Here is a 27,907-nt window from a genome sequence, read left to right on the forward strand (position 1 = left end):
TAATTTACGCATTTAAATAAAATTAATATTTAATGCATATTGTCGCTATTTAATGCATAAAATCAATCTCTACCATTATTTTATTTAGTCTACGCAATTAATTTGTTTTAATATTTATATATGATGCATATATTAAAATTACATCATTAATTTATTTAATTAATTTAATTAATTTATGTAGTTATTAACTAATTAATCGTTATTTTAGTTAATTGGGATTTGGCCCGCGGTTAGGTTCCTGGCCACGCCCATTCATGACCACGCCCAACACGCTGACCACGCCCCCACTCTGGCCACGCCCACCCAACGACCACGCCCCCTGCTCTGGTCACGCCCACCCAATGACCACGTCCACCCCAATGACCACGCCCCCTGCTCTGGCCACGCCCCTCGCTCCCGCCCCCACCCCCCTCGCCCGCCAGGGGGCGCCGTGCCCCTCGCGCGCTCCTCCCGGCGGCGCCGCGCGGCCTCAGCTGCCCGGCGGGTGCGCGGTGACGTCACGGCGCGGTGACGTCACGAGGCCCCGCCCCTAGCGCGGCGGCCGCAGACCCGCCGCAGCCAGCGCGCCGGCGGTGCCGTAGCGAGCGTGAGGGACCGGCGGGGCCGAACCGGGCCGGGCCGAGCCAAACCCGCCCGGAGTGCTTCCCCCCTGCCCGCCCCGCCGTACCCTGTCCCGTTTCGTCCCGCCGGCGGCCGCGGCCCGCCCCGCATTCTCCGCCGCATCAGGATGTCGGTGCCGGAGCCCGCCGGCGGCGAGGAGAAGCAGGCCAAGGAGGTGGAGGACGCCGAGAAATATTCCTTCATGGCTACCGTCACCAAGGCTCCCAAGAAGGTAGCGGGGCCGGCGGGGGCCGGCTCGGTGCGGGGGATCAGATCCCGGTTCGGGGGAGCAGCCTCCGGTTGTGGCGGGGGAGGACCCGCGGTTAGGGGGGAAGCAGCCCCCGGTTCGGGGGAGCAGCCCCCGCTTGCGGGGTAGGAGCTCTCTTCTCCAGGAGCACAGCCGCCGGCTGGGGCGGAGGGAGAAGGCTCCCGGTTGTGGGGCGAGCAGCCCCTGGTTCAGGGGGAGCAGCCCCCGGCTGCGGGCTCAGAGTCTCCGCTCTGGGGGCGGCAGTGGCCCCTGGTTGGGCGGACCAGCCCCGGTTGGCGTGGGGGATGCAGCCTCCGGTTCGGCTTCCCGGCTGGGGGGAGAATCCCTCGGTTGTGAAGGGGGGGGGACCGTGATCCGGCTCTGGGAAGAGCAGCCCCACAGGTGGAGGTTTGTGCTGGGAGAACTGGAACTGATCCAGTTTGGCGGTAACTGGGAAGTGGGGGCTGTTCCCATTCAGTACCTCGCCATTGGTACCCGCGAGGGGGTTGGTCCGGGCTGGGGGTGGCAGGTATGAGCCAGGGGGCTGCTGGCCCAGTTTGGGGTGGGAGGGAAGGGCTTGGGTACTGGGAACAGAGGGGTCTGTACTGGGGTACAACCTGGCCCGTGTGGGGTGAAGGGAGGACCGGTACCGACAGGGCAGGTTCGGGAGGCTGGGATCAGGCTGGGTCCAGCTCTGGGGGCCAGAGCAGGGACCTCGGCTGTGGCATAGGAGTGCAGGAGGAGAGGGTGACCCCGGGAAGGGGACTGGCAGGGGTCTTGTGGGGTGACAGTCCCACTTGTGTGGGACTGTGGAGTGACAGTGCTATGTGTTGGGGACAAAGCAGGGGGGACCTGTTATATGGGAAGAGCCAGGAGCAGCACACTAGCTGTGGGTCACTCAGAAGCGTGGCTGAGAGATGTCAGAGTGTTGAGTTTTTTTTGGGACAGGTTGTTCTGTTGGAGGTGTGGGTGGGAGCACATTTGGGCTCAGGAAGAGGCTGCCGAGTCACTTCAGTACTGCTCCATCCTTGAAGGCCTCACAGGAGCTCTGAGATCTCCCGGTGCTGCTCCCGCAACCCTGTGGGATGCTCAGATGGCACCGAGGGTGGGCGAGCACTGGTCTTGCCACTGTAGCAAGGTGCAGGACCCCAGTGACCTGGGGAGCTGGCCCTGTGCTCCGGGCTGAAGTTTCAGTCCTGTCAGGGAGGCAGATCCATGTTCCAAGCACCACACAGATCTGTGCAGCTGAATATTGTGTTCCCCTCGGGGCTGCAGCCGCCTAGAAGCCGTGAATGCCAAGGCAGAGCAGTCACAGAGAATGGGCACATCCTCATTCTCTGGGGGAATCTCCCCTGCCTGCTCTGGCCACGGGTGGGATTGGGGAGCGTCTGACCCTTGGGGAAGGTCAGCTGGATTTGAGGCATCTTCTCTCTCAGGGAGCAGGGATTGGAGACCAGGCCCTGTTTATCTGGGCTGTGGACATAGCCTGGAGGAAGGAGCAGAGGAATGTGGGGCTGGGATCGGCCTCTTCCAGCAGTGGCTCAGCACAGCTCCAACTCGGGGATTGTTTTTACCTTTTCATAACCATCGTCTCTGTCAGGGCGAACAGCACGAGGCTGCTCCGAGGGGACAGCAGGCTGCGAATCCCAGAGCATCCCCTGGAACCAAAATCTGTGTGGTAAAAAGGAATTGATGGAGCATCCTCAGAGGCAAGTTTGCCAGTGTCTCAGGGGGATGAGATGTTGTATCCCCAGAATTTTCTGCTGCAGACATAGCTGGTTGTGCAGCATGAGGAGCCTTGGTTGGACTCAGTGCCTGCTGCAGCTTTTCCTGGCTGGGTGAGGATATTGAAGGTGCCCAGAGCGACACACGACATTTGAGGCTGATAACATCAGCTGATAACATCAGAGATGGGGAGCGCGCTGAGCTGAGCTCGGAGAACAAATCGCTCCGGGCTCCTGTTTTCCTTGCCTGGCTAGTTCCTGCAAATAGTGCTGGGGAATGGCAGAGGCCTTGGCAGGAGGATGAAAGACTGAGGAAGGGAGAATTGCCATGCTGAGATAAGGATGCCTCAGAACAGGATTGCAATTAAACCATTAAAACTCCCTTCTGATTCCCTGCAAGTCGAAGTGACTTTTGTGCTGGCTGCCCTGGAGCTCCTGGCATGGTCAGAGGCCAGGGAAAGGGTGGAGAGAGATGATTTACCAGCATGGAGGTGGGGAAGATTGTGCTGTGCTGCTGAAGCAGGTCCCCCTGGGGTTTTTGGGCTCCTTGAACTTTGCCAGTGCAGTTTGGGTGAGGTGTTTGGAGAGGGAGAGGGTGGGAATGTGGCCAAGCTCAGTGCAGGCTCCGTCTCTCTCTGTGAATGGCATTCCAGAGGAGCCTTAACTTGTGCTGGAGCTTGGGGAAAGTGCCAGTGTGAGCCCACCAGTATCAGCTCAGGACCTGCAGGAGATCTTGGATACAGCTGGAAGCACGCTGGCCCCATGGCTGCTGCGGAGAAATTGGTGTCTCCTTGTTGAGGGCACCTGGAGCTGGGAGCCAGCCCTGGCCATTGCTGTTCCCTCTTGTCAGGGATTTGTTTAAAGTGAAAAAACAGCAGGAGGTAAGAGATTAAGAGATTAAATACGATCAACTCCAGGTTGAAGTAGGAGCCGACTCAGTGGAGGTGAAAGGAGGAATGGGGTGGTTTTCCCCCAAGAGTTGGGATTTCCTGTCTCTGCTGGAGCTCTGTTTTCACTGCAGCTTGTGGGAATTTGGCTGTCAACAGAATAACCCCAGTTTGGTCTGAGCGAGGTGGTTCTTTGGCCAGGAGTGGTTTGCAGGCAGAGGTGAGCAATGCCGAGTTTTCCACCGTCTCCAGCCACTGCTGTGGTGTTGCTGGGGAAGGCTGGGAATGCTGAGGCTTGTGGCTTACCCAGGTTAAGTGAACATGGATGTGGAGATGATGATGGGAGAGCTCAAGGGCAGGCTGTGCTCTTCCGGATCCTTGTGTGCCATCACTGCTGCGTCTGGGCATCTGCTCTCCTGCCTCCCTGGAGGCTGCAGGTGCCCTTGGCAGCAGTTGCTTTCCCAATCCACGTCAGCCGGTCAGCGGAGCCTTAAACTCCCAGCCAAGCCGAGCTGTGGGTGCCCTGGAGTGGGAAGGACACAGCAAGTGCCACTGTGCTTGTGACAGGGCAGGGGGCTTGGCACGTGCTGTCCCTGTCTGTCACCTCACCCCTCTGTGTCCTTGTCCCGCTGGCATCAGTGTCTGTGGGGCTCCTCCACACCTGGGTGCTGGCAGACGGATGGATGCTGCAGACAGATCTTTCTCCTGCAGCATTCCTGGGCTCTGAGATGGGCTGAAGCCTCCGGTTTCGTTCTGGGGAGGTGAGTTGGGCGGCAGCTGCGTGCCCCACACAGCCGGTGCTGGGTGCGTTTGGGTGGTGCTGTGCCCCTGCGGCTGCCGGCTCCGGCGGGATCCCGCGCAGGCTGTGGCGGGGAATGCTAATGCACAGCGCTGCAGCTTTGCGGTGGCAGCAGCCGGGTGCTGCCTGGTGTGGGGGTGGCAGAGATGGAGCAGGGGAAAGCTGGGGAGAGGGGGATGGAGCCTGTGGGGAGCTGCCAGCCCCTGGGGAGGGCTGGGTGTCCTCTCCAGAGCATCATTCCTGCTGTTGCTGTCTGCAGTGGCCCGCAGATCGCTGACCTTGCTGCAGCTCGCTGCATCCCTGCCCCGCACAGCCCATTCCCAAAGACCTGTTCCTGTCCCACTCTGCTCTGTCCTGACTCATCCCAGGTCCCTGCAGCTCTGCCAGGCTGGATGATAATAAACTACCTTCCCCTTCGGGCTGTCAGGGGCACGAGACTGCCCTTGTTTGTCCTGACAGAGCTCCTGTAGCCGTTTGTTTTTCCTGTCCCTTTAATTTTAATTCCTTAGAGTGGCTGCTCATAAATCCTCTGTGCCTTTGTCAGCCTGTCTGGGGCCATGGCTACCACCTCCTGCCCCGCTGTTCTGCAGGCACCATGCACCTGGCTCTCCTCATTCCTTTGCCCAGATCTTCACTTCTTTGGCTTCCTTGCTCTGTCACGACAGTTTTTCCTTCTTATAATGAGGTGCCTGGGCTGGGATGAGTTGAACAGCTCATTGTCCTCTGTATGGATGTCCTGAGATGAGCCTGGCCTTCCCTGGGATGCAGGAAAACCCTAATAAGTGGGGAAAGAAAAAGCACAGGGGTGTTTGGAGTGGAGATGAATTACCAGGGCTTGGGGCAGCCAGGTCACTCCTGGTGCTGTGTTAAATGATAGAATCCTAATTTTTTTCTAAGTTGCTCTTGGGACCTTCCCGTTGTTTTGGTGTTTTGGAGGGTCTCCCTGATGTCCAGAGGGGAGGCTCGTCCTGGTGCCCTAGCACTGCAGCAAGGCCAGAAGACATTTGATTGAATTGTTGAACCAGAGAGTGGGGAGAAAGGTTTTGGGGGTCTGATGGGCACAAACCGTCTTCAAAATGATGTGCTAGAGCCTGTGGCTTTTGCTTCCCCCTTTTCCTCCTGCATCCCTGAAGGAGGCTGGGTTTCCACTCTTATGTCGGTCCTTTGGAGCTGGGAGAAGAGTTGGATATTCATTCTTCCCAGTCTTCAGAAGCACCTCTTGTCATCTTTTGATGGTGTGGGGATGGAGACCACCCATCCTGGGAGCCCCCTGCCCACGTGAGCAGCCAGGTCTGAAGTGTGGGAAGGGGCAGAGCACAGTGTTTTCTTTTGACTTTCCCCAAAATGCCAGGTTATCTTCTGCTGGGGACCGGCCTACCACAATACTTTTTTTGGGAACAGTTTTCTCCATGTTTTCCAGCCTGTGCAAATGTTGGAGTGAGTTCCTGTGCTCCCTGCTGGATGTTGAGGCCAGGGTATTTTGCTCTGGAAATCAGGTTTTCAAGGTCAGGTTGGTGTTGATCCTTTGCAGGTGAGGATCCTGTCTATGTTGCTCTTCTGAGGAGTTGGTGAGTGCCTCATCCCAGATTTTGGAGCAGGAAAGGTGTGGAACTTCAGCACTCAGCCTGAGGGATTTGCTTGCGCCTGGCTGTGTTTTTATCACTGGGAGTTTTCCTGCAGGTGACGATTGCATTTGCTGAGGGCTCCTTGTGTTTCCTGCTGAGCCCTTTGATCAGAGCTGCTTATCTGGGGCCTCTGGCTCACCTTCACTCAGCACACGGTGGTGGCGTTCCAGGTGACTGTCCTGGGACCTGCTGGTGGCCCCGAGGGCCCACGGTGCAAAGGACTTTGTGCCAGAACTTCTCCCAGAGTGAGACTCGTGGTGAAACTGTGGGTTGGATCCATAAGGGGCTGGGAGAAGGGTCAGGGAGTCCCACCAAGGAGGACACCTCAGCAGGGTGTGTGGAGCCCCTTCTCAGGGAGCTGGACAATTCCTCAGCAGTGCCGGAATCCACTCTGCACCATCCCCCTCTGTCCACATCATCCCTGCAGGATTCCCTGGTGTGGTTAACTCTTGAGAATGGGTGCTCTGGGACATCTTGGTTGATGGCCCAGAGGTCCAAAGAGAAAGCTGCCATAGTTTGGGAATCATTTGGTTGGAAAGGACCTTAAAGCTCACCCAGTGCCAGCCCTGCCATGGACAGGGACACCTTCCACTGTCCCAGGTTGCTCCAAGCCCTGTCCAACCTGGCCTTGGACACCTGGCAGGGATCCAGGGGCAGCCACGGCTGCTCTGTGCAGCCAGTGCCAAGGCCTCCCCACCCTCCCAGGGAAGAATTTGGGCTGTTTTTTCACAGCTGATCTCCCCCCATGGGTTCTGTGCCTCTGAGAAAGCGGGATGCGGAAGCTGAGGCTTGTCCTGCCTTTGAGAAGCTGCCCCCATTGCCCTGTTGAGTTGGGCTGCTTGAACTGTGAATTTTAATTACACTTTGGGATCAATACGGTGGCCTTGGTAACGAGCTTATTGCTGCTGCAGAATCTGTTTACTTCAGGTTGGTGACAGCCAAAGGACTGAGGTGGCCGAAGACATGATGTTCCAGCTCCTTGAACAGGCTCCATTGTAATTCGGGTGAGGCTCCCGTGGCCCTCGGAGCTGGGTGCAGCTTCCCCTTGGCTGCCCCCACAGACCTGGAGCTGGCTGGCAGCACCCGTTCCTGCCTGGCTGAGGAGCTGCCTGGATTCAGGAGCCAGGATTTGGGTGGGGGCTGCTGGAGCCTGGTTTATCTTTGTGGTGTGGGTGGAGGGAATCACTCCTTCTGGCCTTTTGGAGTGAGAAGAAATGGGCAGCCTGGAAAAGGAGGGTCCTTGGGGCTTTGCCTTCCTGAAATTCATGTTTTGGTGTCCTCCTTCCAGATGAGGGTGAGGTTCAGCCTGTGTCTGCTGTTTTCTGCCTCTCCTCCTTTCGCCTCCCAACAGGGAGCCCCAGATTTCACACATGCCTGCACCGTGGGGAGAGTTTTGCATCCAACCTGGCATGTTTTGGAGCGAGAACATCTGGCTGATGCCTGTTGACCTTGGAGCCGTCAGCATCTTGCAGGCAGCACAGTGTCTCCTACATTAACTAACCCCTTCTCCAAATATTCTGTGAACTTGCCATCTCCACAAGGAAATCACTTCTATCCCTCCTGCCTCCTTTAAAAGAAAGGGGCTTCATGGAATCACCCTGTTTGCAGGAGAAGGTTGGCTTTGCTCTGACACGAGTCAGTAACCAGGAGGGTGATGTTTGTCCATCCTGGTGGTGATTCCTCAGACTCCTGAGCAGGGAAAAGCCCATGCTGAAGCCAGAGGTTTCTCCTGCTTTGCCTCTCAGCAGATGCATCAAAATCCAAGTAATTTCCAGGGCTGAAAATAGTCTGTTGGTAAATGAGGAATGGGCAGCTGTAGTGGAAATACCACTGTGAGATGCCTTTGGGAGTCAGGGCGGGGGGAGGATGGATTTCCAGTTTTCCAGAACAGGCAGCTCCTGTTTCCATGCTGATCCTGCAGGGTGTTTTCCCTTAAAGCTGTGACAGAGGGGTGGAGGATCAGCTAAAGGTAGCTGAAGTAGCTGGAGCCGCTCCTGAGTGGGATTTGCTGTTTTGGTTTCTTGAAAGACCAGTAGAAGTCTTGAAATGCTGAGATTCTCCAAGGCAGTTTGGGGGGAGGAGAGGAGGCAGGTGGGGCACCCAGAGTGCCAAGTGGAGTGATTCCTCCCCCAAAACACAGGGGCTGCTTTAGGATTACGGAGCAGAACTTTGGGCTTCTCAATTTGATGGGTTTTTTGTGGCAAACCCTCCCTTCAGACCATGAGGTGTTGCTGAATGAGCCATTTGACCGTGCTTCCAAGTGTTCCCTTGGTCTCATACAACAGTGCTTGGAGAGGCATTTTCTAATTAGTTTAAAAATTGATGCTAATTAAAGCTGATTCCCTCTCAGCTCTGACACACAAACACATTTCCATGAGCTTCCAGCTCTGCCAGCTGGCCCGTTGGAGGCCATCAGTCCTCAGATTGCCCCATAAGCTGCTGGAAGTGATTTAACCCACAGTCATGGAATAGTGGAATGCTTTGGGTTGGAAGGGTCCTTAAAGCTCACCCAGTTCCATCCTCTGCCATGGCTCCCAAGCCCCATCCAGCCTGGCCTTGGACACTTGCAGGGATCCAGGGGCAGCCACAGCTGCTCTGGGCACCCTGTGCCAGGGCCTCCCCACCCTCCCAGGGAAGGATTCCTTCCCAAGAACCCATCTATCCCTGCCCTCTGGCAGTGGGAAGTCATTCCCCCTTGTTCTTGCAAGGACATGACCTTGTCTTGTTGGTGCAGTTCTTCCAGTGTGGTAACTCCAATTAATACTAATTATCCTGCTGCCCAAACACGTGCTGTGCCATGAGCTGGGTAGGCACTGGGGATGAATCCAGAGGTGAGAAATCCAGGATATCTTTAGACCAGTTGCTGTTTGCCCATTCAGGGGGTTTATGGGGTTAACCTGTGAGACATGACTGGAGTTCACTGCCCTGAGGGATCCCAGACATTGGACTTTTGCTGTTCCTGCCAGGAAGGAGATATCCCTCTGCGTTTCAGGAGATATCCTGCTCCATTAAAGCCAGGCCCAAGCCTTTCCCTCTATTCCTGCCGTCCAAGGACTAGATGCGTCCTTATCTGCTGATGGGGAGCTTTCCCTCTGCTCCTGCTGGAGCTCACCTTTGACCTCCAGGTGTTTATGAGGCAGGATTTATCCCCAGTTACTATTTAACACTCAAAATCACATTTCTTTTGTGGAATCCCTCCTTCTGTTTATTTTTCCTTTAACTGGCATTTGCAGTGATTCCCATCATGACTGAAATCTTGTGGTGATTCCCAGCCTATTAACCTTTGGAATGGATCTGTTTCTTTCCTGGTGTTTTTTTTTCTCTGCCGAGTTTTGGGATTCATGTGGAAGTCCTTAATTCTCCTCTTGGACTCACAGAAACTTGGTTTGTTTTTCTTTTCCTCAATGCTTTACCCAACCAGCCTTTCCCTGGCAGTGGAGGATGGAGGTTGGGACAGGGCTTGGCTGGTTTGCTTTGCCAGCACCTCAGTGCCCTTTTATTTCTTTGCTGGAAGGAGTGTAAAGGTTTCCAGGTGGAGATTTGGCTGGGATTCCTGCTCAGGGAGTTGGCTGGGAGAATTCTAGGCAGGTCTGTGCCCTGTGAACCCTCTGGGAGTGAGAGATACAGATCCAGGAGCACCAAATTCCACATGGCTGTGCTTCTGTTCACAGAGCAGCACCCTCAGGAAACTCTTCCAGTTGTGATGTCTGAATGGAGCATTGGAGTTTCTTCTAAAAGTTGGGGGAACCACCAGGAGAAAGTTCTCCTCTTGCAAAGGCCACACCTGGAGCAGAAGCAGGTCCTTTTTCCTGAGGGTTGTTCCACTTCCAGCTCCCACAGAGCCCTTGGTGCTCAGGCTGTGGAGGATCAGCAGATGCTTGCTGAGCAGCTCTCCTGCTCTTCCAGCATCCCTGTGGAATGGTGGGGTGAAGCAGTGGGCACTGCTAGGGAGAATCCCCCACCTTCCCCTGGCCATGGGCTCTGCCTGGGGATTCGTTTGCTGCTGAGATGGTTTGAACTGGGAGTCTGGTGGTTCTTCCATGGGCCTGGCCATAGCCTCATGTGAATTTGTGCAGCCCTTTGCCATCCAGGTTTGTGCTGCCACGTGTGACCAGAGCTTGGAGGTGGGAAAATGGGATGGTTTGAGTCGCAGAGGCAAATTTGCCTCCAAACTCTCCCCTCCCCAGTGGTTTGGGGATGAGGATGGTGAGTCCTCTGGGTGGGAGTCTTGCTGGTCCTGATCCCCCATCCCTCTTCTCCGAGTACCTCGTTTTTCCTTTCCTTCCATCCTTAAAGAATCCGGAAATACCCTTCCAGTCTGGATAACCTCACAAGAGAAGAGCCCTAAAACCATCCCTGTCTGCCTTGCTCATTCCCACACCAAAAATCCGTGTCCTGTTGGATGGTGGAGCAGGAGCTGTGTCCCCCTGTGTGTCCCCTGTTTCCAGCCTCATGTCTAGACACTGTCCTGTGGGAACAGGGGCTGGCTCTTCCAGCCTGGAAGCGGAGCAGAGGGGGCCTGAGGACAGGGCAGCCAAGTCCTCTAAACAAACCCAGCGCCCTGGCATGGCCGCAGTGGGAATGGGGCCAGCTCCAGGGGCCAGCACAGGGACACACACTGGGAGCATTGGGAACCTGCAGCTGGCGGGTTTGGGATGGCCTCAGTCCCTTGTTGAGGGAGGCAAACATGTGAAACGTGGCAGTGGCTCTTTTCTCCCCGTCAGGAAGCTCGGGGTCTGCTCTGGGAACTGGGTGGCTGTGAAAACAGCATGGAAGAGTTCCATCCCTTCCCTGAGGAGGTGGCTCAAGCAAAGCTGTTCTCTCTTCTTGACCTGGAATGAATACTGGTTATCCGACCTTTTTCCCCTCTGCTGATGAGGCTGAAGAGCCTCATTCCCTGGGATGCCTCTGCCCTCCCTGGATGCTGTGGTGAGTCGCTTCTGCAAATAAGTGGATTAAAACAACTTGTCCTTTAGAAACGCCCGAGCCAGCTCGTCCTCAGGAAAAACCAGCAGCTCTCCGGGAGGGAACGTCCTTCTGTGGGTAAGGAATCCTTGGAGACTGAAACCTGAAGGTGCCAATCTCCAGGTGGGCAAAACGCAGCCCTGCCCTGAGCTGCTCCTCCCGTCTCATGTGGGAGCAGGGCTGGTGAGGAGGAGGATGCTCGTTTGAGCTGTAAAACATTCCTAGTCTGCCTGAATTTCCAGGAATGACAAAGAAATGATGAACTTAAAAGACAGGTCACGTCAGGGCTGCCTTGGCAGTGTGGGCATCTGGCAGTGCCCTCCCAGCCTCTGCCAGGGAGTTTTTGTTTGGGAGAACACATTAAATAAGGGGAACTGACTACTCTGAATAGTCCTCATCCCTGCAGCTGGTTTTCTGCAGCCAAAGAAAAGGTCCCAGCACTCTGGATCCTTCCAGGCTTCCTCCTGGGAGGGCAGAAGTGGGTTGCAGAGACTCTTCTGCTTTATAGGTGGTTGTGTGGCTGTAGGAAGATGCTCTGCTCCCATTTTGCTGTTTCTCCCTGGGCAACTGTGCTGTGTCCTCACATCCACGGATGTCAGACTTGGAAGTCTGGAGGGTTTTAGATGGTTCATTGCTTCCCGCTTATTTTGGGTGATGTGCAGAGCCTGCTCCTGTCCCTCCACCGCTTATCCAGGACAGAAGTGGCTGGGAGGGCACTTCTCCCATGGCTGTGTATGTGCTGATACTCACATTGTCCCGAATAAAAAATTAAAATAATAATAGTGAAAAAAGGATTGCTGAGGCAAACCTGGGGGTGCCAGGAAGAGAGCCTGAAGCTGCTTCCCAGCCCGTGTCCTTTCCCCTGTGGAGCCTGTGCATTGATGAGCTGCATCAGCTGTGAGTTGGTGGATGCTTTCCAAATTCTCTTTTCCTTCCACAACCTGCTCCCGCTCTCCCCCAAGGCTGCATGGGATGCAGTCAGGGATGTGTAGCACAACAAAGGAGCTTAAGCATCCTCTCTGGAGCTGTTCTGGGAATGGAAGAAGTGTTAAAATGCAAAGTGGGATTGTCATGTGTGAGAGGGACATGCTGGGCTCACCTGTGCCTGGGGTAAATCCAGCTGCATTTACAAATCCCTCTCCCTGGAGCCAGGGAGTGGAATTTTCTTACTCTGTCAGCTCCAAAAACTGCTCTTCTGCCTGACCACTGGGAAAGTCCTTGGGATCAGCCATGGAGGATGGCACACCCTGCAGTCATGAGCTGCCAGTTTGGTGAGATGGTGCCAATCCAGACCTGCAATCTGTTTGCCCTCCCTGTGTCGTAATAATCAAACAAATGAGGCTGTGTGTGCTGGGGACACTTGTGCTGCTGGGTTTGGCACTGCCCCACCAGTGTTCTCACTGGATCTATCCTTATAACCTGGAGAGAAGCTTGTTCAAGCTGGTCTTTCAGCTGCCTGCTGGTTTGGGGTGCTCTGGGCAGTGTGGCCAAATAGGGTGGGTAAGGACAATGCTGCCTCAGCTCCAGCTGCAGCCCTGGAAAGGGTGGTTTGAGCTAAAAATGAGTGGCTGTTGTTGGGAAATGGCAGATCTGCCTGGGAATGGGCACAGTGGCAGTGGATTTCCCAAAGGGAGAAAATGTCCTCCTGCCTTGGCTGGTGTGACCGGGAGCGGGCAGTGTGCAGCGATGCTCTGGAAGAACTTGGCAAGAGATGGTGGATCCTGCTGTTTTCCTGCAGAACATATCCCAAAATCCCTGCTGTTCCAAGTGAGGAGTTCCTCATTTGGCCCCTTCGGTCTCCAGCCCCATCTCCTCCTTTTCCAGGGCAGTGATGCTGAAAACCCCGGCTTCATTCCTGTGCAGAAAAATGGGTGCTGTCTTGTTTTCCCTCCTTGACCATGAATTTCTGGGATGAAAAAATATTTTCCTTGCTCTTAAACCCTTGTGCTCCACCCGGTTGGAAAAGCTGTTTCCAGCAGGATGAAGTTTGGGATGCGATTCGTGGCTGTGCTCTTTGGAGCTGGACAGCCTCAATCCCGCTCAGGCACAGAGCGCTGACCCGCAGCCCCCGGCTGGGAATGCCGTTCATTCCAATTCCCATGACAGGCAGAGGGATTAGGAGATTTTCTCTGTCTCCTTAATGCAGCTCGAGCGCCCGGCACGTGGAGGGCACTGGTCACGCACCTCTGCTCCAGTGCCTGTCCGACCTCCCTCCGCTCCCTCCTTGCGCTGCCGGACACAGCGGTAATTTCCTGGGCTCAGGGGGGTTGGATGTTCGGATGGTTTGTTGGATTTGGGAGCTGTTCATGGTGTTTGATGATAATTTTAGCCAGGGCAGATTTTGCTAAGCTGGGGAGTTCAGCTGAGCCCTGGTAAAGCCATGGCAGGGATTACTGGGGGTAATTCAGCACTTGGTTTGTTTAGCATTTGCTTTTTCTCTACCCTTGGATTCAACCCCCTCATTCCCATGTTTCTAAAACTGCTGTTTCTCTTGCAGAGTGGGGTTGTGCCTCAGAGCTGGCTCAGCACTCACAGCTGGAGCCCTGAAGGGGAGATGCATTGTGGTGTGGGATGTTGTGGGACTGGGGAGAGCAGTATCCCTCTGTGCCATCCTCTCTTTTCCACTGCATTCCAAACGAGCTTTGTTCCATGAGACCATCCAGGCAGCACGTTTCCCTGAAGGGTTGCACTGTCCCGGAGCTCACTCATCCTGGATGCTGCAAGCCAGGACAGATCTGCACCCTGGGCTGGAGCACTGTGCCTTATGTTTTTTCCCTCCTGGGTCACCTCTTCCCTGGAAGCTTTTCCCTGAGATAGAGAAAATTCCTCAGCTACCACTTTATGCTGTTTTAATGGCAGCAGCTGTTTTATGGGGCATGGTTTTTATACCCTCTGGTTTGATGAGCTGCCAGAGGAAGAACTTGGTGTGAAGGCATGGAAATCTTGTGTCCTGAAATTGCTGATACTTTTTCCTCCTTGGAAGTGCCCATGAGCCACTGGCACAGAAATGCCACAAACCTATCCTAGGCTGTCTGGGGAAGATTGATCCAAGCAATAGACCTTGAACAAATTCCAGCACCATCATTCCTTGTTGGGAAACCTGCCAGCTCCAGCCATACACCCTGAGCACAATGTTGGTGCCTGGCTCGAAGAGCTTCTCCTCCTCTTATCCCTGGAACCTTCTTTCCTGTGGGGATGGGGGTTGTGGTGCCCTCTGGATCTTCCTCCTGCTCTCCCACGGGGATGGAGGTTGCAATGCCCTCCAGGTCCTCCCTCTGATTTCCCACGGGGGTGGGGGTTGTGGTCTCCTCTGCATCCTCCCCCTGCTGTCCCGTGGGGATAGGGTTGTGATGCCCTCCTGATCCTGCCCTCTGCATCTTCCCTCTGCTCTCCTATGGGGATGGAGGTTGTGGTGCCCTCCGAATCCTCCCTCTGCACCAAATGACCTCAAACAATTGCAAAACCAAACCTGCTGTCTCTGTTTATCACTCCCATTCCTTCCACTAATACAAACTGAAGTAATTTGCATCAGAATCCAACTGGAGTCTGCTGGGAAGTCTGGTTGGAAGCAGGTACTGGACTGTAACGTGTCCAGGATGGAGGAGCTGGCTGGAAACCTTGCAGCAGGAGCACCCACAGGAATGCCTGGGATGCTTGGCTGGGTGTGGTGATAGATCTGATCTGCCACCAGTCAGTTCCTGGAAGGGATGCTGGAGTCCCACATCATTCCACCTGCCTTCCCTTGGGGTGAGCCATGGGTTTTGTGTCCCCTTTGTCCCTTCCCAAGTGGAATACCATGCTGCTTTTGGCCCATCTGCTGGGATTCTGCAGAACTATGGCTGCTTTTTCCAGCCCAGAAAGCTGTACTGGTGCTGCAGCTGCCCCAGCTGTGCAGATTCCTCCTTTCTGGAATGGATCATTTCAACTAAATAGTTTCATTCTTCTCCTCTCCGAAGCCTGTTTCCTGCATCAAAGCTTTCAGGGAGCTTTTGGGATGGCTGTGGCACAGAAAACCCCTCCTTGAGGCCACTCTGGGCTGTCTCTTTCCATCATCTTGATTTCTCCAGGACTCCTCTCGAGGTCTCCTGGGTCTCGGGGATGCTTTGTTAATCCCACTCCCTGCCATGATGTCTCATCCCTGTTAAATGGCAAAATTAAATCCTGCAGTGACGCGATCTGAGGGAAGGGGCCGTGCTGGGGTTCTTTGTCAGGGTCTCCTGCATGGCAGCGGGGAGGGGGCTGCAGGCTGGATTTGCTGCTGCTTTCCCTAATTCCCTTTCATCTCCATCGCCTTTCTCTGGCAGGAGCAGCAATAGGGCCCTTTGCTGGCTGCTCACTCGGGGCGAGCGCAGCAGCTGAGCAGTTTTGGGTTATTTTTCCTCTCTTTTTGGCTCAACGCAGCTACATTTGATGAACTGGTGGAAGGTGCTGGAGCCTTGAGTTGCCTCTGGCTGAGAGAGGTGGCTGTTTTGGGGGTTCTCTTCCAATGGAAACATCTTGTCCTGCAGAGGAGGCTGAAAGCCAATGCAATGTCAACTTCTTTTTGTTGAAATGTTCTCTCTTGCTGAGGTTTTTTTCCTGTGCTTTTAGTGTCAGTTTTGGAAGGATGTGCATTGTTTTTAACCTGCGGGATGCTCTGCCCCTGGGGAAGAGCCTGGAAGCACCAGGGATCTGTAGGGACCACCCCAGCTTTCTTGCTGCTGCATTTTTGGGCAGAAATCTGCTGGGATTGGTTGGGGCAAGGGCTGTGCGAGCAGGGGCTCTGCCTCCACGTGGGATGTGGGTTGTACAAGGAGTGTGATTCCTGAAGGAGCCTCAGGGAGCTGGGAATGGGTTAAAGGGGATGTTTCAGGGTGCTCTTTTTATCTTCAGATGTGTCAAATCTGCTTTAACCTTGTGGTGACAGTTGTTCAGGCAGAGGAAGGGGTTTAATTTTTGGCATCAGTAGCCTTGTATTTGGTGACGTTAATTTTCGTGGACTGAAGGGATCCGCGGGTCCCTGCAGCTTGGGAAGGTGTCGTGCCCTAAGGATCACCTCCTGATTTAGCACTTCTTTCCTTTGCTCCCAGCAAATCCAATTTGCAGATGACATGCAGGAGTTCACCAAATTCCCGACGAAGACGGGCCGTCGGTCCCTGTCCCGCTCCATCTCCCAGTCTTCCACCGACAGCTACAGCTCTGGTAGGTGCCAGGTCCTTGTCCTTGGGTGTTCCTGTCCCAAACCCAGCGTCAGTGCTGCAGTGAACGTGCTGCTCACACCCTGTGGCAGGATTTGTGCTGCTGTTTGTACTTGGACGCTGAGGGAACGATTGCAGGCGTCCCCGAAGCTCAGGCATTGATTGCCAGTTGATAATCCTGTTACCTCTGGGTTGTTTTAGAGAAAAAGAGTGCAAAATTCCTTTAGGGTGTCGGCTTTCATTAGGAAACTGGTAGTTTGAGCCATGAGTGAAAGGTGGGAAGGGAACCAGAGCAGAAACCTCATGGGGTAGGAGGTTCCTGGATTCATAAGGCCTGGCATAACACTCAGTCCTCTTTTGGTTTAGCTGCCTCGTACACGGACAGCTCTGATGACGAGGTGTCCCCCCGAGAGAAACAACAAACCAACTCCAAAGGCAGCAGCAACTTCTGTGTGAAGAACATCAAACAGGCAGAGTTTGGGCGCCGGGAGATCGAGATTGCTGAGCAAGGTACAAAGTGGAGTGTGGGGCTTCTGGGGCTTGGGACGGGTTCTGGAGACCAGGAGCTGAGCATTGGCAATTCCCACTCCTGCTGCAGCCTTGGATATCCTGGTTTTCCCCCAAATCAGTTAGGGAAGAGCGAGATGCGCCAGTGAACGTTGGTGCTGTGTCCCATCCCTTTTCTAGCAGGAGCAGAGCTCTTGCAGGGTTTAGTGTTTTGTTGGCTTTGGATGGACAAGGATTTTGCAACACCTTCAGAGAGATGAAAGCTGAAAATCCCAACCCCTTCCCCTGGGGCTTGTGGGAAGCTGAGTTACCATTTCCAGTGGGGCGATTGGGTAACTCTCCTTTCCTTTTAGAAGGCGAAGCTAATCCAGGCAAATTTAGAGCAGCTCTTCTGAGACGTGGCAGCTCTGTTTTCAAGTTCAGGTGCTTCACCCGCTGCCACAGGACTGGTGGCTGTCCTTAAGTGCCTTCCCCGGGCAGTGCCAGTCCCAGACTCCTCCTTACCTCTCTCCTTGTCCCTTGGTCAAGTGACAAATGGCACTGGTGTTTTGGTCCCGTTTTGCACGGACCTGCCAGGCCAGGGATGAGGAGTTTTCTCCCTGCCTGTGTAACAGCTACAGCACAAATTTTTGGGGCTGGAGGTATCCTGGGAGACCCCAAAAGGCAGAGAAGGGACCCTCTGGCCTGAACCAGCATTAAAACCTCTCTTCCTTTTGCAGACATGTCTGCTCTGATTTCGCTCAGGAAACGAGCCCAGGGGGAGAAGCCTTTGGCTGGAGCTAAAATCGTGGGCTGCACCCACATCACAGCACAGACTGCGGTGAGTGGCTGCTTATTTGGGGGTTCTGGGGTGGGACATCAGCTTTTCCCTGGGGAAGAACTTGATCTCTTCAGAATGGGAGAAGGCCCGTTCAGTAGTCCGGAAGTGTTTCAGAAAGGTTGTGCTGGTGGCATTCCCGCAGGGCAACGTTTGGTTCCTATGCCCATCACTGCTACCCCAGGCCTGCCCTCGTGCCAGGGGCATCCCGGGGCATCCCTGACGCCTGGGGCATCCCTGCTGTCCCGCAGGTGCTGATCGAGACGCTGTGTGCCCTGGGAGCGCAGTGCCGCTGGTCTGCCTGCAACATCTACTCCACCCAGAACGAAGTGGCCGCGGCCTTGGCAGAGGCTGGTGAGTGCGGCCGGGCCAGAGCCCTCGCAGCCCCTCCTGCCTCCCTGGCCTGATCCCAGGGGAAATCTCCTAGGGAGCTTCGTCTTTTCCTTGTATCTATTTCATTTAATATGTATCTATGTTTTATTTATAGTTATATTCTATAGCTAGAAATATTTTATAGTTAGTGTATTTTATAATTAAAATGATATGGTATCTTGTATAAATAAAATGATAATGTATTTTATGTTTATAGGTATGTATAAATATATGTACACTTACATAAAATATGCAATATAAACGTAGGAATACATGTATAGATATTTATACAATGCTTATAGATGTGTTTTATATAAAATATAAATAAAAGATATAAAATGTGAACAAATAAAATAAATAGAAATAAATATAAAATCATAAAAACATTAAATATATTTAAATTTTGTATTTAACCATATTTTAATTCTATTTTATATATTTTTATACTATTTATTATTAATAGTATTGTTTTCTTATTATTTATTTTTTGTTATTTCTTTGGTTTTTATGATATATTTGTATCTTTTTTTTTCTTTTATTTTCTATTTCTATTTTAGGGAATTAATATTTTTGGGGAATATCTTCTAGGGAGGGATGGACAGGTCTGATCCTGGTGTGGGCTGAGATGTGATCTCTGCATGGCCCCTTGGCTCTCGTGTCTGTGTGTTTCTGGAGTTGGCCAAGCAGGAGAGAGCTCTGCCAAGCCCAGCAAACTCCAAGGATGCTCCTGTTCTTTCAGGTGTTGCCGTGTTTGCCTGGAAAGGGGAGTCAGAGGATGATTTCTGGTGGTGCATTGACCGCTGTGTTAACGTCGATGGCTGGCAGGCCAACATGGTGAGGAGCCTTCTCCAGCCCTTCCTCTTCCTCCGCCAAGTGCCCATGGGGTTCCTCACCCTTCCACCTTGGGGCTGTTCCTGGGGGCCTGCTGGTCGTGCAAGGGCCTCGTTGAAGGGAGGCTTCTGGAGAATGGCAGCTAGAGAGGAGCTGGGAACAGCCATGGGACTGTCAGGAGCTGCAGAGATGATGTCCTGAGCTGACACATCCCAATGGCAAGGGAACAGCTCCCGGTGGAGCTCCCACGAGCCAGCAGATGGGACCTCTTTCCCCCTCCAGGAGCTGCTCCAAGCTGCTCCTCTCTCAGCACAGCTACCGTCTGTCTGCCCTCTCTCAGCTGGGATCATAGTGGGGACCTTTCCCTTGCCAAAGCTGATGTGCCCCCATGGTCTGTGGTCACCAGTGATGTGTCTGTGGGCCATGACACCTCCCACAGTCTCTCCTCTCCCGTTTGCTTTCAGGGCATGAATGCTGTGGCGTCCTGAGCTCAGCCTAGTTAGTTAGTGCTGCCTGTGGTCACCTTTCCAGGCTGCAGAGCAATAGCAGAGGCAGGAAATCCTGTTAGGATCCAGCAGCTCCATGCAGGGGTAAGGAATCTCAGTGTTTTGGAGGAGACCCCGAGTTGCAAGCACCGGGGGAAACCCAGGAGTCCTGGTCCCCAGGCCTCTGCCTGAACAGCCCTGCAGCAGTGCCTGAAGATGCTTCTCCAAATCATTTTCCCCATCCTGTCCTCAGCCAGTGCATTTGCCAATGGGAGGCCTGACTGCTCCCTGTTCTGCCTTGCCTGTTCTCTAGATCCTGGATGATGGTGGGGACCTGACCCATTGGGTGTATAAGAAGTACCCCAGCGTGTTCAAGAAGATCCGAGGGATCGTGGAGGAGAGTGTGACCGGCGTGCACAGGTGGGAGCTTTGGGAAGGCAGAGCCGGAGATCTCAGGGAGTCGCTGCTGTCTCCTCTGACCTGCCTCTGCCCTCTCCCAGGCTGTACCAGCTCTCCAAGGCTGGGAAGCTCTGTGTCCCAGCCATGAACGTGAATGACTCCGTCACCAAGCAGAAGTTTGATAACCTGTATTGCTGCCGGGAGTCCATCCTGGATGGGTGAGTCCAACCCTTTTCCCCACTGGCACTTCCACACAGGTGGGTTTGGCTCCGGCTGCTCTTAAGCAGAGATCAGGCTCTGGTGCTTTCACCTGGTTTTGGGCTTGACTGATCCCAACACAGGTCTCTCTCTCTGTCCCCCAGCCTGAAGAGAACCACGGATGTGATGTTTGGAGGGAAGCAAGTGGTGGTTTGTGGTTATGGGGAGGTGAGTTCCGTGAGCTGTGCTGCCCTCCCCCAGGCTCAGCATCCTGCACTTCCCTGTGCAAAGGCCACTCGCCCTTTACTGTAAGGAGTAGATCCAACCTGGTGAGCGATAACCAGGGAAGTCTTGCTGGAATCTGCTGGGAGGGTGGAGATCAAGGATCAGATTTCCCAGGTTGTTGCAGATTAACTGGGCTGCACAGCCGGCAGTTGCTGGGACACACTGGCCTGAATTATAACTACCCACGGGTACTCCCATCTGCTGTCCCTGGCCCAGGTTCAGCATCCAGCCTGGCTGTCACTGAGCAGGGCAGGCGGCTTCTCCCTGAGAATAATACTCCGGCAGAGGGGAATTGTACCATGAACTTGTAACTGATTCTACCCTGGAAGAACTAGAGCTGGGAGCCGCCACCTTCCCTCCATCTGTGCACGTCCCTGTGGGTGTTTATCTTCCAGCACTGTGCAGGGCCTGGCAGGAGCTGCAAAGGCTCTTCCCAGCAGGAACTTGCTGGAATTTATTTAGGCACCAGTGGAGCCCAGCTTTGCTCGACTAAGAGACTGTGCTGACTCTTGCCGAGGGCTCTGGGCTGGTGCCTGGTTCTCCAGCCAGGAGTTGGGCTGGGTGATGGTGTCTCCAGGGCCTGTCCTGAGCTTTACTGGACTTCTTCAAAACAGGAGTGTCACAGAATCATAGAATCCCAGACTTCCAACCCATATTTGGGTTGGAAGGGAACTTAAAGCTCATCCAGTTCCACCCCCGGCCATGCACAGGGACACTTTCCACTAGACCAGGTTACTCCAAGCCCCCTCCAACCTTGGATACTTCCAGGGATGGAGGAGCCACAGCTTTTCTGAGAATTCCATTCCAGGGCCTCCCCACCCTCACAGCCAAGAATTCCTTCCCAATGTCCCATCCATCCCTGCCCTCTGGCAGTGGGAAGCCATTCCCCCTTGTCCTGTCCCTCCACCCCTTGTCCAAAGTCCCTCTTCGGCTCTCCTGGAGCCCCTTTAGGCACTGGGAGGGGTCTAAGGTTTCTCTGTAGCCTGCTCTCCTCCAGGCTGAACCCCCTTAGCTCTCCCAGCCTGTTCATCCTGAATGGCTTCCCCTTCGGATGTGAGTTGGAGTCCCAGATTGCCCTGCCTGCCTGTGTTCAGTAGACCCGAGGCTGGAGCTGGGTGATAAGCAAGGGTCTCTCTCAAGATGTTTTTGGTCTGGCACCTTGCTGGTCAGAAAATGGGGCTGAGCAGAGCCGGTGCAGCACAGGCAGGTGTTGGCGTAGGTTGGTGTTTAATTTTGCTTTAATTTTCCACTGAGGAGAGGGAGCGAGTCCGAGATGCTGCTGCAGGAGCCTTGTGCTCCCTGTGCTGATGTGGCAGCATGGGATGGAGGATCTGCCCCCTGAGGAGTTCAGGATGGCTCTGAAATCCTTTAGCTTAAAGGCAAGGGGGCACTGTGTACTCCTCTAGGCTGTCTTTAACTCCTGCGTGGAGAAAGGCTCTTGCAGTGCTGGGGCTGCACAAGCTGTGAGAGCACTGGGGTGGGAAATCTCCTGGCCTTGGACACTTCCAGGGATGGGGCAGCCACAGCTTCTGTGGGCAGCCTGTGCTAGGCCTCCCCACCCTCACAGGGGAGAATTCCTTCCCAATATCCCATCTATATAGGATATTGCCTTCTGGCCGTGGGAAGCTGGTGGTCTTGCAGGGGGAGCTGGGCTTGTAGCAGTTGTGCCACTCACCAGGTACATCCTGGGCTGCTCCTGGCACTGGCAGGTGGCTGGGATGAGGATCCTTCAGCCTGGGATGGGCTTGGGCTGTGTAGGGAAGGGACTGTAGCACTGGTGTGTCCGTGTCCTGCCTTACTGTGATCCTTTTGCCTTGGCAGGTCGGGAAGGGATGCTGTGCTGCCCTGAAAGCCCTGGGAGCCATCGTGTACGTCACAGAGATTGACCCCATCTGCGCTCTCCAAGCCTGGTAAGGTGTTCCCGTCTGCTTGGGAGTATCTATCTGCTCTTCCAAACCCTACCTGAGGCTGGAGTGGAGCCAGGGGGATCTGTGGCTCATTTTGGAGAACATGTACCTCGTTGGGGTGTGATGGGGAAGGGCTGGGGCAGCTTTCAGGGATGGAGTACCGGGCAGAGGATGTTCACTGGCTGATTTGGGGAGGCTGCTCAAGCCTCTGTGCCACATGTTCCTGGCTCCTCTGACATTTCCAAGATTGGGTTGGACACCCCAACTGTTGCACAGCCCTCCCTCATGGCACTGGTGTTCCTGGAGGGGTAGAGGAGAGCCCGGGCTGCTGCCAGAGCAGTTTGGAGCTGCTGAGATCCCACATGGCCTGGGGCAGAGAAGGAACAAGCTTCTCCTCCTCATCATGGTCCCTATTCCCCTTTTTTGCCAGCATGGATGGATTTCGGGTGGTGAAGCTGAGCGAAGTAATCCGTCAGGTGGATGTCGTCATCACCTGCACAGGTAGGGGTGACAAGGCTGGAGCAGGCTGAGGAGCATCATTCCCTAGTGGGGTCTTGAGGGAGCTGGGAATGGAGAGGACTCTTCACTGCTGTGTGCTCCTAACGTTCCACAATAGCTGGGCTCTGCCAGCAGCTTTCCCCCGATTCGCTGTTTGACACAGTCCTGGCCCAGAGCAGAGAGACATCTCGGCCACATGTTCTCAGCGTGTTTTGGGATCTCCTAGAGCCTGCTTAATTCATGGGAGCAAAGATCAAAGATTTGGGCACTGAAATGGGCTCCCCAGGGAATGGTCACGGTCCCAGTCTTGCCAGAGCTCAAGGAGTGTTTGGACAACGCTCTCAGGCACAGGGTGGGATTGTTGGGAGTGTCCTATGCAGAGCCAGGAGTTGGACTTGATGACCCTTGTGGATCCCTTCCAGCTCAGGATATTCCATGACAGCACTTGTCCCCCACGTTCCCTGCTGTCACAGCCGCAAGGGCTCATGTCCCAGTGGAAGTTCATCCGATGTTACCCCAAGCCGAGCTTCTCTGACTCAAGTTCAGGGACGGGGAACCCAGAGGGTTTGTGTTCCCACTGCTGTGGGATCAGCTGTGCCCTCTGTGCCTGCAGGGAACAAGAACGTGGTGACCAGGGAGCACTTGGATCGGATGAAGAACAGCTGCATCGTGTGCAACATGGGCCACTCCAACACCGAGATCGACGTGGTGAGTGCCGGCGCCTCCGGCCGTGCCCACCTGCCGGCTCCTGCCATGACTGCAGCCTTTTCCTCCTCCTCTTCCAGACCAGCCTCCGGACGCCGGAGCTGACCTGGGAGCGGGTCCGCTCCCAAGTGGACCACGTCATCTGGCCGGACGGGAAGCGCGTGGTGCTGCTGGCTGAGGTGTGTTCAGAGCTGGGCCGTGATGCTTTGGGCCTCCATCAGGAAGTCACGGATTTAGCCAGGTGGAAAAGTGCTGGGAGGAGCTTCAGGGTTCAAAAAAGGGTTTTTTGATTTATTTTATTTATTTTTTATTTCCTTTTCTTGAGGGTGGGTGTGTCGTATCCCACATGCAGCCACAGAGGTGTCATCTGGCTCTGTTCTTCTGAGCCGGGATTCATCCCACTCAGCCAAACCCCATCTGTGCAGGGTTTCCCAGGCGTTGGGTGGCTCCTCTTCCCACAGGAGCTGTTCTGGCAGGAGGAGGGACTGGCTTTTCTAGGGACCACAACATTCCCCTGCCTTGAAACGAAGGGTTAAGGTGGAAACTGGAGCAGAATTGAAATGCTCTGGTTCCCTGTGCCCTTATTCCCTGGTCCCCTGTGCAGGGAGGGGGTGGAGGTGAATCCCATCTGGAAACTCAATTTGGTTTGGATTTGGGAGCACGTCCAGCTCCGTGCTGACTCCTCCTGCTTCCTCCCAGGGCCGTCTGCTCAACCTGAGCTGCTCCACGGTTCCCACCTTCGTTCTCTCCATCACGGCTACCACGCAGGTCCGTACACGGGTGGGGCTCTGCACGAGCCTCAGGGTGGGGATGGCTTGGAAGGAGCTGGGAACACACTGGGATTGGTCCTTGGGATGGCACCACTGCCAGAAATACCATTTTGTCTGGGCTGGAGTTATTGCTGGCGTGGACCCAGTGTTTTGGGTACAGCAAGTTTTGGGAGAGCTTTTCAATGAGTGGTTTTATGGCACAGATCCTGCTGGGCTGGAAGGCAGGTTTAAGCCCCCCTGAGCACAGGTTTAAGCCCCCCCAGCACAGGTTTGAGCCCCCTCAGGACAGGTTTGAGCCCCCCCTAAATGGGTTTAACCTTCCCCAGCACAGGTTTAAGCCCCTCTAGCACAGATTTAAGCTCCCCCAGCATGAGTTTAAGCCCACGGAGCACAGGTTTGAGCTTACCTCAAAGCAAGGCTTTGTTGAGGCTGGGAACACCAAGGGAACTGGTGGCACTGGGAACACCGAGGGGATTGATTGGAGTGGGAACACGGAAGGGACTGGTGGCACTGGTGCTCGTGGGGAAGGACAGCCAGGCTGGCAGCGGGGAATTCCCTTGTCCTCACTCCGGTCAGTCCAAATGGACAGGGACCAGGCCTCTCTTTTGGACTTGGGTTCCCAGCACTGGAAGCCAGCACTCGGGGGATGCAGTTTCATCTCTCCTGAAGGAATGATCCTGGTTTTTGGATGCTGCCAGTTTCTGAGGAGCAGCCCCTCCTTTCCCACGTGCTGCCGCAGCTGTGTGGTTTAAGAGGAGAAGAGCTGCTAACCCTGAACCTGGGGTTTTTCCCTGGGGTGTTGAGCCCAGATGCTGCAAACAAGCTGGGTGGCATCTGATCCCTGCTCTCTGATCCCTACCGTGGGGTTATGGAGACCCAGAGAGGGATGTACCTGTGGTGGGAGCCTTTCCCTCAAGGCATGTTGGAAATGGTTGCGCTGTCCCTCCAGCTCCCAGATCCTTCTCTGCCTTTGGGAGCTTTGTGCTGCCCAGGTTGGTGGCCGTTCCTGGCTGTTCCCAGCTTATCCCTGTGCTCTCCACAGGCTCTGGCTCTGATTGAGCTCTACAACGCTCCCGAGGGCCGGTACAAGCAGGACGTTTACCTGCTGCCGAAGAAGATGGGTGAGTGAAGGAACTGACTTTTCCCTGGGGAATCTGTGTGCCAGCAGTGTCAGGAGAACTCAAGCCTGGGCTGAGAAACACTTCCAGAGGGACAGTGACTTCAGGGAAGGCACCAGAGGCAGTGACCTTAAAATACATGTTGTTATTTGATGTATTTTCCTTAGTGTTCTGCAGCGTGGGAGGCATCCCACATCCTGCAGCCTCCCTTCTCTGGGATTTTCCATGCCCTCCTTATGCCTTTAGGGGCACATCCAGCCCAGGCCTGGGCTCAGCTCTGCTTTGGGTGATGGTGAATCTGGGGTGCTGCCCAGCCAGGCCTTGCAGTCATCACCTGCCCATGTTGTGGTGGGGAATGTGGACCCCCTGATCCCATTTTCCCTCTTCCCAGACGAGTACGTGGCCAGTTTGCACCTGCCGTCGTTCGACGCCCACCTGACGGAGCTGACGGACGATCAGGCCAAATACCTGGGACTCAACAAAAATGGGCCTTTCAAACCCAACTACTACAGGTGAGAGCTGCTGGGCCAGGAGCTCCCAGCTCCTCGTGGGTTTGGAGCTCTGCCTCCAGCTCCAGGGTCTCCAACAGCAGAGGGGTGTGGAGCTGCTGGAGCGTGTCCAAAGGAGGCCATGGAGATGCTTTGAGGGCTGGAGCTCCTCTGGGAGAGCCGGGAGGTTCCCAAGAGAGCTTAGAGCCCCTTCCAGTGCCTAAAGGGGCTCCAGGAGAGCTGGAGAGGGACTTTGGACAAGGGCTGGAGGGACAGGACAAGGCTCAGTGGCTTCCCACTGCCAGAGGGCAGGGATAGATGGGATATTGGGAAGGAATTCTTGGCTGTGAGGGTGGGCAGGCCCTGGCACAGGGTGCCCAGAGCAGCTGTGGCTGCCCCTGGATCCCTGGAGGTGTCCAAGGCCAGGTTGGACGGGGCTTGGAGCAGCCTGGTTTGGTGGAAGGTGTCCCTGCCCATGGAATGAGATGGGCTTTAAAGTCCCTGCCAGCCCAAACCAGCCTGGAATCCCATACCTGGGGGATCCCCTTGCCCTGGCACAGCAGCACCTCCCACGTCCCTCACTGTCCCTTCCTTCTCTCCTAGATACTGACGGGACCATTTCCATGAAGGACCAGACCACACAAGGCAACATTTGAGAGATTATTTTTAAAAATCATTTTTATTTTGGTTTACCTTTTTTTTTTTTTAATTTTTCCCTTGACCACCACCAGAACCTGTTTTTACATTTTATCTGTGATTTTAAGGTCAGGTTTTCTTTTCTCCCCCTTCTCCATGATCACATCCCTGTCTGATCTTGCCAGACAACCTGGGATTTATTTGCTTCTTGCTTTCATGTGGCTGAAGCCGCTGATTCCCAGCCCTGGCTCCAGGAGGGGCTTTCCCTTTCCTGCTGTTCCAAGGGCACTTCATTCCTGCAGCAATGGTTTTTTTTTTGGGCTTTTATTTTGTATTTTTTCCCACCTTTCCAGCCCATGTCGGTCTCAGCCGGGCTCCCTGCGGATCCGGAGATGCTCTTCTACCTTATCTTCTATTTCTTTGTGTGGATTATCTGCAACTTCTAAATTGCCTTAAAGAGCCCAGTTTTAGCTGCTAGATCCCTGCTCCGGGTGCTTCCTGGGAGCAGAGTGGCCTGCAGGACACCTGGCAAAGGGGGGTGACTGTGCCCAAGCCCAGCCCAGGTCCCTGCTCTGAGGTGGCCCAGGTTTGGTGGCCGCTGGCCTGGGTTTGCTGGCCACCTGGGTCCAGGAGAGTTCAGTGTTTCAGGGTGCTAATCTGAATCCGGATGGGGGTCGCTTTCCCAGCATTATCCTCATCTCTCCTAGGTTTTTTGTTTGTTCTGGTTTTTTTTTTTTAGCCAAACTGCACCTTAATTGAGTTTTAAACATTTTTGTTTTCCGTTTGTTTATTTGTTTTTTCCTTCCTCTTTTCCTTTTTTGATCCTCACAGAGATGTTTTAGAGGGCGGGGATGTTTTCAGATGTTTTAAAGAGGAAGCACTGGGGACGTGGCCGCCTTCCCATCTCCCTCTGGGAAGCGCCGGGTGGTGTTGAGGGTGGCTGGGGGGGTTTTGGGGGTGTTTCACTATTTTTTTTTTTGAGCTGGATGCAAAGATGAGCCTTCCCCATACCCCAGCCTGGCCCCTCTGCTCCCTGCTGCTGTTTTCCTCACCCTCTCCCCGTGTGCCCCAGCTGCTCCCATCACCTCCTCCATGCCCTCCCTGCTGGCGTTTCCCTTTCCCAGCTTGTGCTGGGGTGTGGGAAGCTCCTTCCAACCCACTGAGGTTCCTCTTGGTTATTTTTACCCTCCCCAAATCTCCTCTTCCTTTCCCCACCCAAGGGAGGCAAGGAGCTGCTGGCACCTCCCGGATCATGGAGCTGCTCCTTCCCCCTTCCCAGGGATCCACCTGGACGGGTCTTTCCCAGGGAATTTGCAGATCTGGGGGTGCGGAGCTCCTTGGGGGGCCAGGAGATGGGAGAGGTGCTGGTGGCTGAGATCATCCCAGTCTCATCCCCTCCTCCGTGTCCTCTGGCTGTTCCTCTTTCCCACCCTGCCTGCTCTCCTCCTGGACGGTCGCCCCATAGATTTCGGGGATCACTTGCCTCGCTCCCCCACAGATCCTGGGGATCACCTGGGTCCCCTCCACCATCCCCCAGACCTCACCAGGGACGGCTTAGCGAGCTGGGATGGGCGTTGGTGGGAAGGATCGGGAGCATCCCCCGTTCCCTGTGAGCCCCCCACGCCCGGGGGTCCTGGCCCCCCCCGCCCCCTCCCCGTTCCCACCCATCCCGGGTGGAATCTCAGTGTGAGGGCTCCATGTCTGGATAAGCCATGGTGGGGGAGCCTGGGGGTGATGGTGGCGGCAGCGTCGGGCCGGGAGCGAGAGGTTTATTTTGTATATGAATGATTTTTAATGAATGCAATATTAATCCTTGCAGATGAGCAATAAATCATTAAAGTCTAATTAAACTATTAGGAAAAATGAA

At 54.6% G+C, this 27,907-nt stretch overlaps 1 protein-coding gene across 4 annotated transcripts; it reads left to right on the forward strand.

The window, feature by feature from the left end:
- The first annotated feature begins 527 nt into the window (after window positions 1-527).
- Window positions 528-27,907, forward strand: AHCYL1 (adenosylhomocysteinase like 1). Of its 4 annotated transcripts, none has more exons than XM_042013410.1 (17): window positions 529-832; window positions 15,917-16,028; window positions 16,391-16,534; window positions 17,251-17,351; window positions 17,600-17,702; window positions 18,460-18,554; window positions 19,350-19,456; window positions 19,537-19,653; window positions 19,798-19,861; window positions 21,740-21,828; window positions 22,256-22,326; window positions 22,937-23,031; window positions 23,109-23,207; window positions 23,728-23,796; window positions 24,841-24,919; window positions 25,308-25,428; window positions 26,008-27,907. In XM_042013410.1, exons 1-17 carry the CDS (start codon window positions 728-730, stop codon window positions 26,012-26,014), a joined length of 1,578 nt encoding a protein of 525 aa, XP_041869344.1. In that variant the 5' UTR covers window positions 529-727; the 3' UTR covers window positions 26,015-27,907. The 4 variants fall into 4 exon arrangements, with proteins under 4 accessions (XP_041869345.1, XP_041869344.1, XP_041869346.1 ...); XM_042013412.1 differs by lacking the exon at window positions 529-832 and adding an exon at window positions 4,014-4,219; XM_042013413.1 differs by lacking the exon at window positions 529-832 and adding an exon at window positions 12,985-13,091.

Source organism: Corvus kubaryi, unplaced genomic scaffold (genome assembly GCF_017639235.1).
Source record: "Corvus kubaryi isolate FWS band 111438036 unplaced genomic scaffold, C.kubaryi_AGA036_p1.0 split1-37355, whole genome shotgun sequence".
Classification (NCBI taxonomy): domain Eukaryota; kingdom Metazoa; phylum Chordata; class Aves; order Passeriformes; family Corvidae; genus Corvus; species Corvus kubaryi.